The sequence below is a fragment of the Hylaeus anthracinus genome, unplaced genomic scaffold (assembly GCF_026225885.1).
Source record: "Hylaeus anthracinus isolate JK02 unplaced genomic scaffold, UHH_iyHylAnth1.0_haploid 11978, whole genome shotgun sequence".
Lineage (NCBI taxonomy): Eukaryota > Metazoa > Arthropoda > Insecta > Hymenoptera > Colletidae > Hylaeus > Hylaeus anthracinus.
This window is the reverse complement of record NW_026534326.1, coordinates 661,091-676,821: the sequence shown is the minus strand read 5'-3', so window position 1 is coordinate 676,821 and position 15,731 is coordinate 661,091. Positions and strand designations below refer to the sequence as shown.

The 15,731-nt window shown below is 40.2% G+C and overlaps 3 protein-coding genes across 4 annotated transcripts in view; 2 read left to right on the top strand and 1 right to left on the bottom strand.

Moving 5' to 3' along the window:
• The first annotated feature begins 291 nt into the window (after positions 1–291).
• On the top strand, positions 292–4,198 carry LOC128896958 (dymeclin). Of its 2 annotated transcripts, none has more exons than XM_054160565.1 (12): positions 292–714; positions 863–1,166; positions 1,276–1,479; positions 1,558–1,802; positions 1,871–2,086; positions 2,185–2,360; positions 2,436–2,561; positions 2,645–2,758; positions 2,829–3,044; positions 3,118–3,300; positions 3,375–3,491; positions 3,567–4,198. In XM_054160565.1, exons 2-12 carry the CDS (start codon positions 880–882, stop codon positions 3,732–3,734), a joined length of 2,052 nt encoding a protein of 683 aa, XP_054016540.1. In that variant the 5' UTR covers positions 292–714; positions 863–879; the 3' UTR covers positions 3,735–4,198. The 2 variants fall into 2 exon arrangements, with proteins under 2 accessions (XP_054016540.1, XP_054016539.1); XM_054160564.1 differs by having other exon boundaries at positions 296–714; positions 3,564–4,198.
• LOC128896957 (calsyntenin-1) lies at positions 4,140–12,039 on the bottom strand. The gene is made up of 4 exons (XM_054160563.1): positions 11,755–12,039; positions 10,227–10,506; positions 9,340–10,151; positions 4,140–9,220 (listed from the first exon to the last, which is right to left on the bottom strand). Exons 1-4 carry the CDS (start codon positions 11,852–11,854, stop codon positions 7,578–7,580), a joined length of 2,835 nt encoding a protein of 944 aa, XP_054016538.1. The 5' UTR covers positions 11,855–12,039; the 3' UTR covers positions 4,140–7,577.
• Positions 12,040–14,407: 2,368 nt separating this feature from the next.
• Positions 14,408–15,731, top strand: part of LOC128896976 (uncharacterized) — a 2,069-nt gene continuing 745 nt past the window's right edge. Inside the window, exons 1-2 of the mRNA XM_054160592.1 lie at positions 14,408–14,425; positions 15,203–15,710. Of these exons, the coding sequence (XP_054016567.1) occupies positions 14,408–14,425; positions 15,203–15,710 (526 nt within the window). The remainder of the gene's footprint in view (positions 14,426–15,202; positions 15,711–15,731) is intronic.

Below are 15,731 nucleotides of genomic sequence, written 5' to 3'. Positions count from 1 at the left end.
GAAAATAGTTCCTACTGTTGCCATTAGATGAAGCCACGTGTAACTTTTAATAAAGTATTTTTTATTTGCGATAAATGCATAAGTAATATGATTCCTTGCGTTATACAGCTGGAATATCTTATATAATACGTCAAATTTATGTTTTCTGTGAATAATTATTTATAATTATTTTTACTTTAGTTAACAGCGCCATCTAGCGGCTGCATTGAGAAGTATTTTGACGACTGGTGGTAATTCTCTGAACTATACTATATATACCATAAAAAACGGCGGAGTGTCGCCTCTGTAAGAGTACTCTGCGATTACATTGATACGTCATCTTAATGATATGAAACTTGTGTCCATGTGTCAGGAGCAAGCATGCATTTCACATCCTTTATTTTTAGCTTCCGAAAGATAGCAATAAGCGTATTTATTAATTAGAATCAGTGGAAATAATTTCACGTATACGTTTAATGAACTTTAAAGATGGCGCTTTCGTATTTGACATGTATATGTAGTAAAGTGCTCGGTTGACACATGAAGGGGTTATATTTCTTCGAGCCTCTTGTAGTGTTCATATTATCTGCGAATTTATCATAAGAATATTTTCAACACAATTTCGCCACGAAAGACGCTGAGAAATCTATTAGTGAAGCCCACACTCGCCAAGTTTTGGTGAATGTTTTTAAAGTAACAAGCAGTAACAAGCTTCTATGACAGTAGATTGTCAAAGTATGTATAATATATTTATCTGTTTAAACCCCTCGTTTCTTTTAAACTTATCATATATTTGAGTTTTAGTCAAATCTATTGTACACAAATATAATTTATTAAGTATTTATAATGTATCCTAATGAAATTATTTATAATGTTAACTCAGAAGCTTAAGGGAAGGCAATGGGTGCAACGCCAAGTCGGTACGATGATCTGTCCAAGAATATTTATCTGGAGAGATTCTGTGGGAAGAAAGGCATTCTTCCTAATGATCCTTTTTGGGACACTTTCCTTTCCTACAATGTAAGACCACCCGTTACCAGGAATGATCAAATAGAGCTGGACTCCCGTTTGGATTCCTTGTGCCAGCAATTGCTCGCCAATAATCTAACCACTGGGAATCTTGGAGCTTTGATACAAGTTGTTCTTACTCGCACTAGCAACTTACTTGCATCTGTGCAAAATCAGAAGTATGGTATACTTTCATTGAAGCAATTTTATTCTAAAGCTAAAGTACAAATTAAACATAAAAATATTACTGGATTTAGACAACTATAGTTACCTTTACTTTATTCACAGAATTATATCGGCTTGGCAAACTTACAATGCACTGTTCGCTGTAAGATGTATATTAAAATATCTAATCGAAACAGTTGGGGAAGAAGAAATGGTGAAACATATTGAAGCGCCCGAGCTACCCGTATTATCGCAATCGAACTCGTCGTACAGATTAGAGGAGTTCTTCGAGGCGTTAACGAACATCATAACGGATGTTCCATTGTGGTAAATTCTATTCCGAAATTTGAATAAAAGCTACCATTTCTAAAATAAATATTTCATGTCACGATTTTTTTTTAACAGTGAATTTACGTACGTCGTTCACCTGGAAGCGATAAACTGTTTGCTGGTTTTGCTCTCTGTGCAATTGTTTTCGCAAACCGCGGCAGAATACAGCAGCATTTACAGAATAGCCATGCATTCGCATTCCAGTGAACGCGCACCAGCGGTGGTGTGCACGTTACTGCACAATTTTGTGCAACAGGAACACGCTCCGCCTGGGTTGCTCACGCAGCAGGCAGGAGGGAGTATTGTTTTCAGTATAGCTGGTATGTTTCGAAAGGATATACTTTCATAGATGTATGTATTTTTGTATTGATAAACAATGCTTTCCCAGCTGGATTGTGGAACGTGATAACGATGGGTATGGGTAGCAGTTTAAAGAACGTTCAAGTAACGAGTAATGGCATTTCCGAAGAGGAAGAAAGAAAGCGAGATACGGAGACTCCTCTTGCTAGTCAGTCTCTGTTGTTGCTATTGGTTCTAACGAACCATTGCACCGCTACGCAGAACCCATACAGAAATGCACTTTTTTCATTTGTGGGCATGGAAGGTTAGTAGCTGTTAGGATAGATCATTCCTGTGAAATGAAATGAATAAGTAAATCTCTACTACAAATAAATTGATTAAAATGTATGCGTATTCCTTTAGAAGACTGTAATTCAACGCAAGCGAAAAACGCATTTAGGTTTAATTTGAATAAATTGTACAATACTGTATGTAAAATACCAAACACGGACGAAGTCACGTTGTTGTTGTATATGTTACTGCATAGAAATTCGAGCGTGAAGCAAGACATCATGCGAAGCCCAGATATACAACTATTGGTGAATAGAATTGATTAATTTATTAATAAAACAATTTTAGGTGATAGTTATTATAGCTTAATAACTTACGTGTAGGTAACGCCCATATTGCAAATATTGTATCACGCTCCAAACAACACGTCTCATCACATTTACATGTCCCTCATCATTCTTTTAATTCTGAGCGAAGATGAAACGTTTAACAAGAGAATACATGAAATCGTAAGTAGGTTTACGCGCATTAATTAATGTCATTTGTGTACAAGAATTTTGTATCGAATTTCATATAAATGTTGAATTTTCAGATGCTCAAAGGTGTCAGTTGGTACACGGAGAGATCCATAAGTGAAATATCCTTAGGCGGGCTGCTGATCCTTGTCGTCATCAGGACGATACAGTATAACATGTTCAAAATGAGGGTAAAGACGCGTACACCTGTAAACAATCGTTAAATATATACCACGATAAAGTATTTCGTGTACTCCGCAGGACAAGTATCTACACACGAATTGTTTGGCAGCGTTAGCGAACATGTCTGCGCAATTCACGTCCTTGCATCCTTACGTTAGCCAAAGATTGTTAAGTTTATTCGAAACGCTCGCGAAGAAGCATGTCAGATTGGAAACGAAGATACGGGCGCAGCCCTCGGTTCCTTCTGACAGTACATCTATTACAGTGAATGGAACCACCGCAAACACAGACTTGGTAAGATACCAAGGTAACGGTTTGCTCTAATTAAAATGATTAAAGTGATTTAATATACACGATTATGTTACAGATTCAAGATCTGACGATTCTCGAAGAAGTTCTGCGGATGGTGTTAGAAATCATAAATAGCTGTTTGACTTATAGGCTCGCGCATAATCCTAATTTAATATATACACTTTTGTATAAGAAAGACATTTTTCAACCGTTCAGAACGCATTCAGCGTTTCAAGATATCGTGCAAAACATAGATTCTGTAAGCATAGCGAACAATTATAACACCTTCGATACTTTGTAGACGTGGATGGTAGCAAAAGAAATTTTTTTTAGGTCATAAACTTCTTTTCTTACAAATTGGAGCAAAAGGATCAGTCGCAGCTCGGCGTCAGCCAAGTATTAACCACGATACAGCAAGGCACCAGTGAATGGCCACGCGATCGATTAAGGGTATGGCATATACATGTTTCTCTCTATTCTTCATCGTTCGTTTTCTCTATCGCATAATTATTTCTTGCACAGAAGTTTCCAGAATTGAAGTTCAAGTACGTGGAAGAAGAACAGCCAGAAGAATTCTTTATTCCTTACGTGTGGAGTGTTGTTTGTCAAAGCGCGCTGTTGCATTGGAGCGCGGAGAATATAAAATTGTTTTCACCTCACAGCGGAGAGCAGACGACGATTATAGTTTGCTGATATCGAGACAGAAGCTGCTGCTCGCAGTAACTATACTATAGAAACAAATTACGAAATATTCGACGCGATATTTCGTAACGGGACACTTATTTGATATGGAAAGAGAACACTATTTTGATTATTTATTGTAAAAGTAAAGGAAGATGGAGAATAGACCAAAATTGTTTAAAATATATGTTCGCTTTACGTTTGAGATCTATTTAATGGTATTTATCACCTTTGTCAGGGCGTTCTGTTCGAGTTAATATCTTATTTTGTAAAATACTGTCCGTTTGTTCAGTTCCGTTTGACATAACAGGTAAATTTAATCAAAGAATGGTGTAATGTGTAATACGTGAGCCTAATTAAGAGTATAATTATTGTAAAGCGTTCGGAATGATTCCAACTTGTCCCCCAGAGGCGCAATTTTCGAATGTACATCTTTATTAAACAAATACAGTTGACGTCTTAATAATTATTTATAATATGTCGTTACAGATAGTATTTCACTTTCCTAGCCTGTGCAGCGTGTATACATGGCCGCATATGTCTGTGTGTATGTGAGAGTGTATATTCTGTGTTTACAGTCTATTGCTAATATTTCTCTTGTCGAACGAGCTTCAATTGCTGAATTAACAATGTAATTTTTACGTTTCTGTGCGCCCAGTAGTGTGTCCTGTTATACTGAAGGTAATCCTCAGCCATATACTTCATCTCCTGGAACTAGTCCAGCGTACAGATAGTATTATTAATTAAATCCCTTAATTCTACTACATAACGTTACTTAATCTTATTAGTTAACACACAATCAATCTGCGATGGGAGGGAATTTTGTTGGCTTGTAGTTGTTCGCATACAGCCTAACTGGTTGGTAGTTACTTCGTTTCTCACACCGTCACCATAGGATTGGTTTTCTTTCTTCTAAACTTGGATTTATCTGAAACATTCTGCTGACTATCTTAGGCGAACGGTACGTGTAAATATAATAGTATAATAGTATTTATAAACGTAAACATACATACACTTATACATGTGCATATGTATACGCTAGCTGCCTACAAAATACAATAGTTACATTACAAATTCATACCTTCCCCTCTGTTTCTTTCCATTTTATAATCATCATTTGCAAACAGCTTAGATATATATATATATATATATTTTTTTATATATAATATATATTATAATAGTATAATCTAGTTGGTTTTTGTTCTTGTGTAGTTCCTTTCCTTCGTAATTATATAATTAAGTACATCTTTAGAGCAAGTGTGTACACCTAGTTAGGTTGCGATGGTGTTGTTATTCTCTTTTTTAGAGGTTTCCTTTTGTCTCGAGTGACTCGTTAGACCAAGTGACGGAGAATACATCATGCCAAAAGCTGGTAGTCTCTTTTGTGCAATTTTTTTACATTTTATACTTATACAAAAGACTCAAGAAAGGATGCTCTTGTGCGATTAAAAAGGAATTTCACAAACGAATTTTTATAGCGTTAGCGGATGCTCTTATAGAAAGATTGGAACCGTTCCTTTCGAGTAGGATCCTCGAGATTTACATAATTAAAATCCATATTGACTCGAATCGAACATTTATAAATAAATGTTTGTAGTTTACACATATAGGTATGTATATATGCGCAGGCTTGATTACAAACACATGGCGACGTTTGTTCACCGATCTGCATTAGCTTGAATCGATATTATTGTAACGAAATGAAACATTTACAAATTCACATGTCCAGTTACACGTATAGTGCAGGCTTAATGCTTAGGTTTTTGTTGTTTGTTTAGGGACATTTTGAACATTTGTTCCTTTTTCAATTTGAGCTTAAGAGATGTATAATTGTAATATGTATATTCGAAGGTTTATAAGAAAACTATCGTTGAAGAAAGAGCGTGAAATAAGTAGCGATTATGGCAAGTAACACGATGATATAGCGAGTGGCTATGGTAGCTTTTCAAACATTCGACAAATCTCTTATAAAAATGATATGATATGCTCATTGGAAAAATAAATTGTTCATATAGTTTCTATGAATATAGATATCCGTACACAAACTTTCAGTACTAAATATCCGACCGGTATAACTCTAAATACATAAATACATACATAAGATCCTTTCATTACTTCGTAGCGAGTATGAATGCGCAGTCGTTAACGAGATCATTTAGTCAGAATTAATACCCTGCGGATCATTGCACGTACTAGGCATTTTACACGACGATCTTCTACGTTCCGTCGAGACAGACACGTTGCCGAGAGTGGAATACAGATTCATTGAAATGGGTAACGCATAAATACGTATATACGTAGTTACGTTATATTCTAATTACGGATGCATTACAGTTTGTAGAACGTAGAAGAGCATCGTGGACAAATGTCCGCCTATCTCTATGCGCCCGTTCCTTAACACCTATGCCATTATAACAGTAATGTTTAACATACAACAACAGTAGAGCAGTTGCGGTTCGCCTAATTTGCGAATGTACTGACGAGAAATCAGTCGACGAGTTTCGCTATTAAAATACAGAGTAGAATTCAACATACTAGCTTGCATAAAGGCACGTAAAAATCAGTTTCTCTATGAAAAGAGTGATTGCACGATAATTGTTTAAAAAAATAACAAACGATATAACCAGCCCGAGGTCGATCGCTGCGCATTGTTTAGAACAATCGTTTCTCCACCTATTCAAGGCTACTAATCTCACCACAGAATAATGATCGGACACTGTATGTATATGTAAGTACACGTGTCTCATGCACATACACATATATGTACTTCATACAGTCTCTATACGCAACGGATTTTTGCATACAAATCTATATGCATGCGCACACATGTATACGGATATGATTATTATTATACCGTATTTTAATGGTGAAGCACTATCGTATGACGCGCGGCAATGTCCTCACTAGAAGCTACAATTTTCTTTTTTTCCTTTTTTTCTTTTTTTTTTTTCATAGATCAATCAGGAAGGAACATTGTGCAAATTATTACGGATTTTCTCGCTTAAAAGTAAAACGCATAATTGGGCAAGTACGATAGCATGGCCCGATCCAGAGTAAAGAAACATTCTTTCGGTTTTAATACTAATTACAAAAACATATTCCTCGAATAAAAAACGACACAGAATGTACGTACTTATGAGATCAGATATGAAATATGCTTAAAAATTTCGTTACGTGGTAAATTGCCTTTGATTATGGCGTTACGGTATGCAATTATCGGGCCTCCGTGTCGATAAACAAAAGTAGTAGTAACGGCGAATACGGTTAGCGATAGAAAAATGTATAACAGTGGAATAAATGGCGGAGAAGATAATTGAGAGTATACAAAACAAGTTCCCTTTGTCCTACTGCTATTACTACTACTACCAATGAAGAAAACAATAATAATTAGTACTAATGAGTGACATAAATAACGGGAGAGATTCCCAGCAAACTTAAGTATTCTTTGTAAAGTGGATACAAAGAGTTCAATTATTCGGTAAAGCGTCCCGCACTCTTGCAAGTTTTACTGGCTCCAAAGCAGAGCGCTAACCGTAACAATAGCTGGCGTCAACGATACAAATTTCATTAATGGGGACGGATACAACACGACCTCTCGCCTTTAGATAGGAATACGGTGAAAAATCCAACTATCAGCTCGATGCAGAAATAATTACATTTGCACCAATCGAACATTTTCGGTGTCATTAGGAAACAAACAATCTCCAAACGTCAAATTCCAAATGGAACGATCCGAGCAACTAATCAACAGTAATAAAAAAAAAAAAAAGCAAAATTACTCTCTATAAACAGGTTAGCACTCTGCTCGACCGCTGCGCAAAGAAAGGGGAGGGATGAATGCAGAGGAATAGTAATTTAAACGTCGCGGTGATCCCATTCCAAGTCGTGGCTGCGATGTTGTCCGTTGCTCAGCTCGCAATCGTTCTCGCAGTCCGAGCTGTCCAAGTCGTCGTCTCTGTACGAGCCATCTTCGGAGTCGGAGCTTCCAGAATCGTCGACGTCCTCCTCTCTCTGACTGGGATGATGAGGATCGTGTTCGGTGAGCCTCTCCATAGGATTGACGGTAATAGCGAGTGCGGAGTCGTCCCAGGCCATCTCAGTCTCGGCAGCCAGTTCGTCTCCAGCGGATCTTCGACGTTTCGCGGCTCCTCTGACCCTTGCTGCTCCGACCATCGCCATCAGCAGCAAGAAACAGATACAGGCAGCAGCGACGATGGTGACGGCGTGGCTGCCGCCTGCTCCGATGCTCCTGTTACCCTCGCGCAGGATGGTGGTGGCGTATTCCTCGGGGAGTTCCGCGTGATGAGGAGAGAGTTGCGCGTGGCCAGGTATGGGCTCCAGGATTCTAGCTATAGGTGGCTCGTCAGGCGTGGAACGAGGAAGAGCTGTGGTCTTCTCTTTAGGATGAATAACAGCCAACGTCTGCACGTACTCGTTGCTGGCGAAACGGCCGCTGAGCTCTGAGCAGGTCAGCTTAAACACGCGATCCAGATAGTAAGCAGGCTTTCGATTGGTGTACATGATCAGACGTATCAGCTGCTGGTAATTGTACGGCGTGTCAGCGCCCGAGAGGACGACGCCATCTCTGTCTACTCGCGCGGCGATGGAGTGGATTCTGCGTAGGGCGTCTCCAGGTAGACCTAGGCTCTCGTGATCGGGGTTCAGGCTTGGATAGACGCTGACGGCACAGGCATCCAGCCTGGCGGCGGAGCCAGCGGTGACACGGGCGTCAGGGAATACCCTGACACCTAGACGGAAGTCTGCGTACTCCCTGGCCACGTAGCCTGTGCCGTTAACGGTTATTCCAGGTCGCGGTGGAGGCAGGACAGTGACGTATGATTGAACCGTGGGGACAGGAAGAGGATTGTTCTCGCTGCCCTCGCAGACGATGGTCGTTTCCAGACGGAAATTACGCCGACCTGGCGTAGGGAATCGTCTGGAGTTGGAGTACCCGATGCGACGGATCAGCGTCTCCACGTTGGTGCGGTTGTCCCCGTCGATTCGGACCTCTGTCAGGTCTGAGTTGGTGAGTAATTGAGTTCCTGGCTGAAGCAGGTCCATCGACGGGACACGGATGCCCTCCTGGCAACGACGCAGGCAGGACAGCACATCTGGCTTTTCGTTTCTTCCAACCAGAACCGAGAGTCCAGCCAGATACCCGCGGAAGTGGTGTTTCGTTTTGTTGTCGGAGCCCTGCCAGCAGGCACCGACGACCAGGGTCGTGTTGACGCCTTTCGCGGGGTGCAGGGGCCAGTCGTCGATCACCTCTGGATTCTTCTCGTCCGTGTGCCACTCTTCTCCGTCGACGTACAAGGTTACATGAGGGAAGTCGACCTGGACGGCGTAGTGATGCCACTTGTCGTCGCAGGCTTGGACCAGCTTCCAACGCCACTCAGCGGGTCTGAAGATGTTGGGGTCGCCTTCAGAGAAGTCTCGTCTGAGCAGCAGGATCAACCTGCAGTTCCTGATGAACAGGGCGTAGTGATGTCTGTTCATCTCTGAAATTTAAACGGATCTTTAGTATAACGGATCTTTAGTATAACGGATCTTTAGTATAACTTCCGGCAAATACACAAGAAAAAAAGTTGCGACGAGGAACTTGAACGAGGAAGCTTACTGTGATCGTCAGCAGCGCACAGGATATGTTCCTTGAGGTGTGGATCCTGTCTAGGGCGGGGTCTGTGCTTCACCCACACTCCAATCGTGAATTTCTGAGCCAAGGTGTGCTCCAGAACGTCGCTAGGTATAATGGCGGCCGAGTCAACCCCGTCGAATTCGAATATTTCGTCAGCTTCCCTGCCCTCGTCCCTGGACAGAGAGGCAGTCCAGGAAGTGGTGGGTCCAGGGGTGGGTAGTAAATCGACGCTCTCGCGAGATGCGCCGCATAGTTTGCGTTGGCTGTGGACGCCATAGGTGTCACGGTCGCAGCCCTTGCCTATATGATCCGTGGCGAGGGTTAGAGTAGCTCTAACGTTGCGCAGTATACATGGGGCGTCGCAGAGGTCTAGCTTTGCAGAGGGGAGCAACGGTTGAGAGGATACTCCAGCGGCGTAGTCTACCCTTTCTGGGATCCCTCGCCATCCTGGAGCGCAGACACGGTTTACCTTGACGGTCACCATGGCTGGAGCTGATTGCTTCATGCCACAGTCGTACGCGACCACGCTAAGGATGTAGTTATGGGAACGTTCGTAGTCTAAGGGTTCTGTGTTGCGTATGGCTCCCTCGTTGTCGATGATGAAGGGCTGATCTGCAGTCAGGATCTCGTATTTACACACGTCTCCGAATTTCGGAGTGCAGTCCCTGTCGGAGGCTTCCACGCGTACCACTTCTTCGTAGAGTCTGCCTTCGTCCACTGTGCTGACGTAGGCTGGCTGAAGGAATTGTGGAGCATACTCGTTCACGTCCACTACTGTGATGTGCACCGTGGCGCTGGAATGAAATTCAAAGGACGATTTAGTATTGAAACTATAGCTAGTTGAGCAGTTTACGTTACATGATTCGTACTTTTCTGAAAACGCGCCATTGCAGCCAACAGCTTGGACGTCGAACTTGTAGTTGCGCCTTTTCTCGCAGTTCAGGACTCGTAGAGCTCTCAGCTCCGCCATTCCTTTCTCTTTCAGGACAATTTCGAACGGTGCCTCGCCGTGGTGTTTGTTTGCGATGCGGAAGGAGCATACCTTGGCACCCAAAGCTCGAATCTGCGGCGTTACCTCGACCAGAGTTTCGTTTTCCTTCACCAAACCGTGGTATCCGCTTTCCAGACTATCCAAATCCAATCGTGGAACTGAAAACGGGCAATATTTGTGAGTACGTGGGATACAAACAAGATTTTAAGTTTTGTGTATATTTGTGGCTAATTTTCTTTGGTTTATTCGTGTTCATTTTGGTTCTTTCAAGGTGACTTCCTTCCTGTTTGCATTGTATTTGTTTCTCTTTTAGAAATGAACTGTATCGAATTAAGGTTGAGCGTAAATGGAAGACTAGTTGCAGGGACAATTTGTTTTCAGGGTAAATGATATTTATTCTTGCGACTTTCAATTGTAATCTGGTCAATAGCAACAGCGGATACATTCACTGGAGCATATATGTTGGAGTTCAAAGGGTTGGGTTGAATCCATCTAAAAACAGGACGAACACGTATAATGCAAAATCGAGGAAAGGAATAGTTGAATCGAGAGTCTTTTAAATTATTTGTAGAATCTTTAGACATTTACAAGCTTAATAATAATAATCACGAGTAGATAAATTTTTAAATTTCTTGAAAGTTATTAAATAATTTATGAAGTATGTAAAGTTTCTAAGGATGTATTGTTGAGTGGTAATTAAGCATCCAATACAAATTACGAAATACTACAGAGTACTCGATCTGGTTCGAACTATTTTCATTGCGATAAAAAATACAATAAAATCGAATGTAAAGAAACTAAGAATAGTTCGAATTATGCAGATTGTACATATCGATTCATCACGCGAGCAACGATAAAGGATCATAATGCGGATCTCTTTAATGAATTTTTATGAAAATATTCGACGAACCGTGTCAAAATATTATTGCATCTCATATAGATACACAAGACGCTCGAGTAATAACTAATCAACGGAAAAAAATCCGATTCCGATTCCAGTCGGAACTGTTTTCTCGTAATTAATTCCGATTTGACGTTTATCTACCTCGTTATCAATAAAAACGTGATTAATTCTGACATAACTGAGCATATTAGGCGTCATGTACGTCGTCGTAATTATTTTTCCCGTGTCTCGGGCCGCATCGACTAAATCAGGTGCAAATACGGTATCGGAGGACCTATTGGGACCAGTCAATGAATTCGCCATAACAGTTTGGGTGACTGCAGGTGCTCGCCAAAGGAACAATCGCACCTGCGAGTCATCCACCGCGCGATATACCGTCAAATCAGCCACGATTCGACGGAAGTAACTTAATGGAAACGTTACGGACGATTTTTCATTGAAGGAGAGGGTTCGGAGGTGGTTCAGGTAAATGTAGGCCATCGGAAAAGAGAAATGAAATCACCTCCATGATTGTTGAAGGAACTCGGAGTCGACTCGAGGGCTGGGATGCTCGCGTGGGAGAGACCTAGGGTCAATCCTAAAAGCACAGCCGCCAACAGCATTTTCCTTGGTCCTTGTCTCCAGGATACTCCGATTATCGCCTCGCCTAACAGCACTTTGTGTATCACTCTTCGGGGACGCGGTTTTTAAAAGAGCATCGCCGTCTACTGCACTGTACTGCACGACTCGGCTTGCGACACCACTCACAATCGCGAAGTCAATATTTGAGCAGAATATCGATTCGCCTGAAAAACTAGTCGCGATTCTCGCCGACAGTTGGCGCGCCAGATCAGGAACGCTTGGATACCGAGAACCATAGAGTTTTACTTGTTTTACAGACGAGAAACTCTGCTTTTCTGGGAGTCTTTGAACGTTTCTACCGCGATACTTGCAGTCAAGCGATCGGTCAATTGTCCAGGGTCTTTGATTTGTAGGGGGCGCCGTAGCCAGGTGTCCCTAATATGCGAATATACCGATGATTTCTCATGCTACGTAGTTTAACAATTTTTACGATCTAACTAGAGATTCACCGTTTGATATTATTACCTTGTCCTTTTTTCTCACAAATTTTAACGATAATCTTGCCCGGGGCGCCAATAATGCTAAGACCGGCACTGCTTGCAATTCGGCTAGACTAAAAAATTAAACAGAGGGACTCTTATCGGGGAGTATACGCCCTAAGATTATTTATTCTGGGCCTGAGACAAGCTAAATTATTTAAATTGTGACATTTTAATGAATAATATAGCAAATAAACAGTGGTATTAATATTATTATGGGTTTAGTACCGGTGGCGCCATCGGTGGCGAAACGTTCAAGCTTGTGATGAAACTAGTTCTCACTATCGTCGCTAGATGGCGACACTTATTAAAGGGGTATGAGTAAGGTTTACCCATATTTTTACCCATTATTTTAAACGATCTCTCTTGCTTAATGGATCGACAGAAAGTGCGTTAAAATATTTGAAAGGCAAACAACATTAAATTATGTTTCACAAAAGACAATCAAATGAATAACATCGAGTATCATCGAGTTAACAGTTAGTTCTTCTTTACTGACGGTCTTCATAAATCTTCTTATCGACGATGATGAGTCGTCCACCACAGGCCTCGATAATTATTGTTAAATTAAGTAACTACTCGCACAAACGATAAATTTGACATTATAACATAGATATCGTAGCATTAGGAAGCTAAGAATTGTACTCATAATGCATTTATGGCAAATTAAAAATAATTTATTAAAAGGTAGATGTTGAATCATCTAGCGACGCTAGTGAGAATTATTTTTACTTCAAGCTTGGGCGTTTCGCCACCGATGGCGCCACTACAAAATCAAATAAAAAAAATCAAATATCGTTGAAAAATGATAGATTAGAAATATTTACACCTTCCTTTACCATTTTATTATTTTATACTGTTATTGTTTCGTTCAAATTGAAGCTACTTTCGGTTAAAATACATTTACGTAAATTGTAAATAGTGACCTTAGAACAACGATCTAAACTTGTAGACTCAAATGCACATGTAAAAGCAGATAAATCCTTAATTAATATATTAAAATAATAAATTGTAGTATTCTAAAGCAAAGAATTGTATTAATTACGCATTTAGGAAAAATGAAGAACTTGGGCAATTATTCCACCAATGGCGTCACTGACACCAAACTGCAAATTCCCTAAAGGTGTGCATTCATCATAAACAACTTTCGAATGATTTTCGTGGATTCTTTATGCTTCGATTCGTCCATTCAACCTGAATAATCGTCTATTTATTACTAATGGAAATGTAAGTGGACAAATTCGTGTTTGAATTTCGTTTTACTATTTTTATAACTAAGTCGCCATCTTGAGAGCGATGCTCCCCTAGCGATGTTCCCCTAGCGAGGATCGCCCGAGTTTCGCATCTACAGAAATACTTTGCGAACACAGTTGAATTCGATTCAAAAACAGCCCGTCGATAACGCAGAAACACCTGCAGTAATTGCATTACCTACAATAGTAATATAATATTCATATTCTAACCTCGTGCATGGTAACAAAGTACCTCCTATGGTAAGGTACCTACAAAAAGAGCGCAACTTTCAGTAGTTTCACGAAACTGTTAGAAGATGGCTCTGCAGTGTGCAGTAGTTCATTACATCCGATTAATGGTTCCGTTCATGAGAAATTAATATGTTATTCATATTTTTAAAGTGTTTCCAATTGCATTTTCAAAGTTTCAATATTAATCTATTTTTAGGAAATGCTCTATTAATAGAAGGCTTGTCTAATAAATAATACAATAGCTAAATAAAGGTAGATACTTATCGTGGAATAAGAATAAAAGGATCGTAAAGAAAAAGGAACTTTAACGAAACAATTAGTAGGGAAAAGAGAAATTAAGAATAAATGATTTTCTGGTGTCTGTCTATCCATTTTCATTATTCGATAATCGTTTACTCGATCTGAAACATTTCATCTTCGTATCCACTCAATCTTAATCTTGATTAATTATAATTAAGATTAACAATAAAATTCAATGATTTTCAGTTGAAAATATTAAGTAAGTTAAGTTAAGGAAATATTAAGTTAAATCGTGCCCTATCATTGACGTACATGTCCAAGGACGAGTTCAATGGCCTGTGATCTCAAGGTCAGTCAAGGTCAAATCGTGAAAAATCTTAGAAATTTAATATCTTTTAAAGTATCACTTTTAGAGTGGGTATACCTCGATACTTTCGGTCCCAGAATTGATCGATCAACCGAATTCTGTCGTAAAAAATACCGCATACCATTTTGGAAACAGCCGTTGACCTTGGTAGCCAACTTTCGTCGCGATTATCCCTTTAAATTACATCATTTCAATCGCGTTATCGTTTAATATACGTACACGTAATACTATCGTAGAAAACACGAAAATTTGGATAAAAAATTCAGATGTCCGAATTACTAGAAAACTTTCGAGACAATACTCGAACCCTTTGACTCAGATACTTTTAATCGAGTGAATTAAACGAAGTTAATTAAACGAAGAGGAAATGGAGAGGATATATGTCGGGTGAACGACGTAACATAAAATGAATTTATACAAACAGGAATTTATTTTCACAAAGGGAACATGTTTATTAAAAATCTAGTATCGTTTTCCTATGTCTACAGTAAATATCACAGGTACACGTTTCTCTATCACAAAATCCTTTGCTCGGTCATGCTCGTCCCGTTATCAGCGTTGGCCAGGACTATTAAAACGTTCGAGTTAACCTAAAACACGACCGAGGAGATACATAACAACGTTTTCAGCGCGAGAAAGGGCTCTTCTTTTTTTTTTCTTTTTTTTTTTTTTTCTTTCGTACTATACACGGGGCGTTCCCGCGCGAAAATGGGGCAAAATAAACAAAAATTCTCGATAAAAGTATGCAATAAACAATAGATAACACCGTCAAGCGAATTAAAGCTTCAGCCGCGACCACTTTACAATAGAGATCTCAGTAGTTCCGTAACAATTTACAATAATCAGTGGACGAAATTATACAGTAGCTTACATCGTTATCATCTCTTATTTTACATCGTCTCTCTTCTTCGGCGTAAACACCTTAAGGTCTATAAACCCTTTCGCCTTTGCACACCCCCTTCTCCTTTCGCGAACCACCTCGAGCATAATCGAGAGCTCGCGGCTCGAATCACAGACGAAATTGCAACACAATTATTCTTCCGGTTACCTCTTCTAGTCCACGGTTACACCGAGGTTACATCAAGGTTGTACCAAGGTTACACCAAGGTCACCGACGTTTCGGACAGACTCGGTAGGTTTCTGGCTCTTCTAGTCCAAGGTCACCGAGCTCACCAAGGTCTTCAGATAGGCCCGGTAGGTTCGCGGCTCCTCGGATTCCAAGGCTTCCTCGACGAGCTGATATTCTTTCTTCATCTTCTACTTCAAGGTCACCGAGGTCACCAAGGTC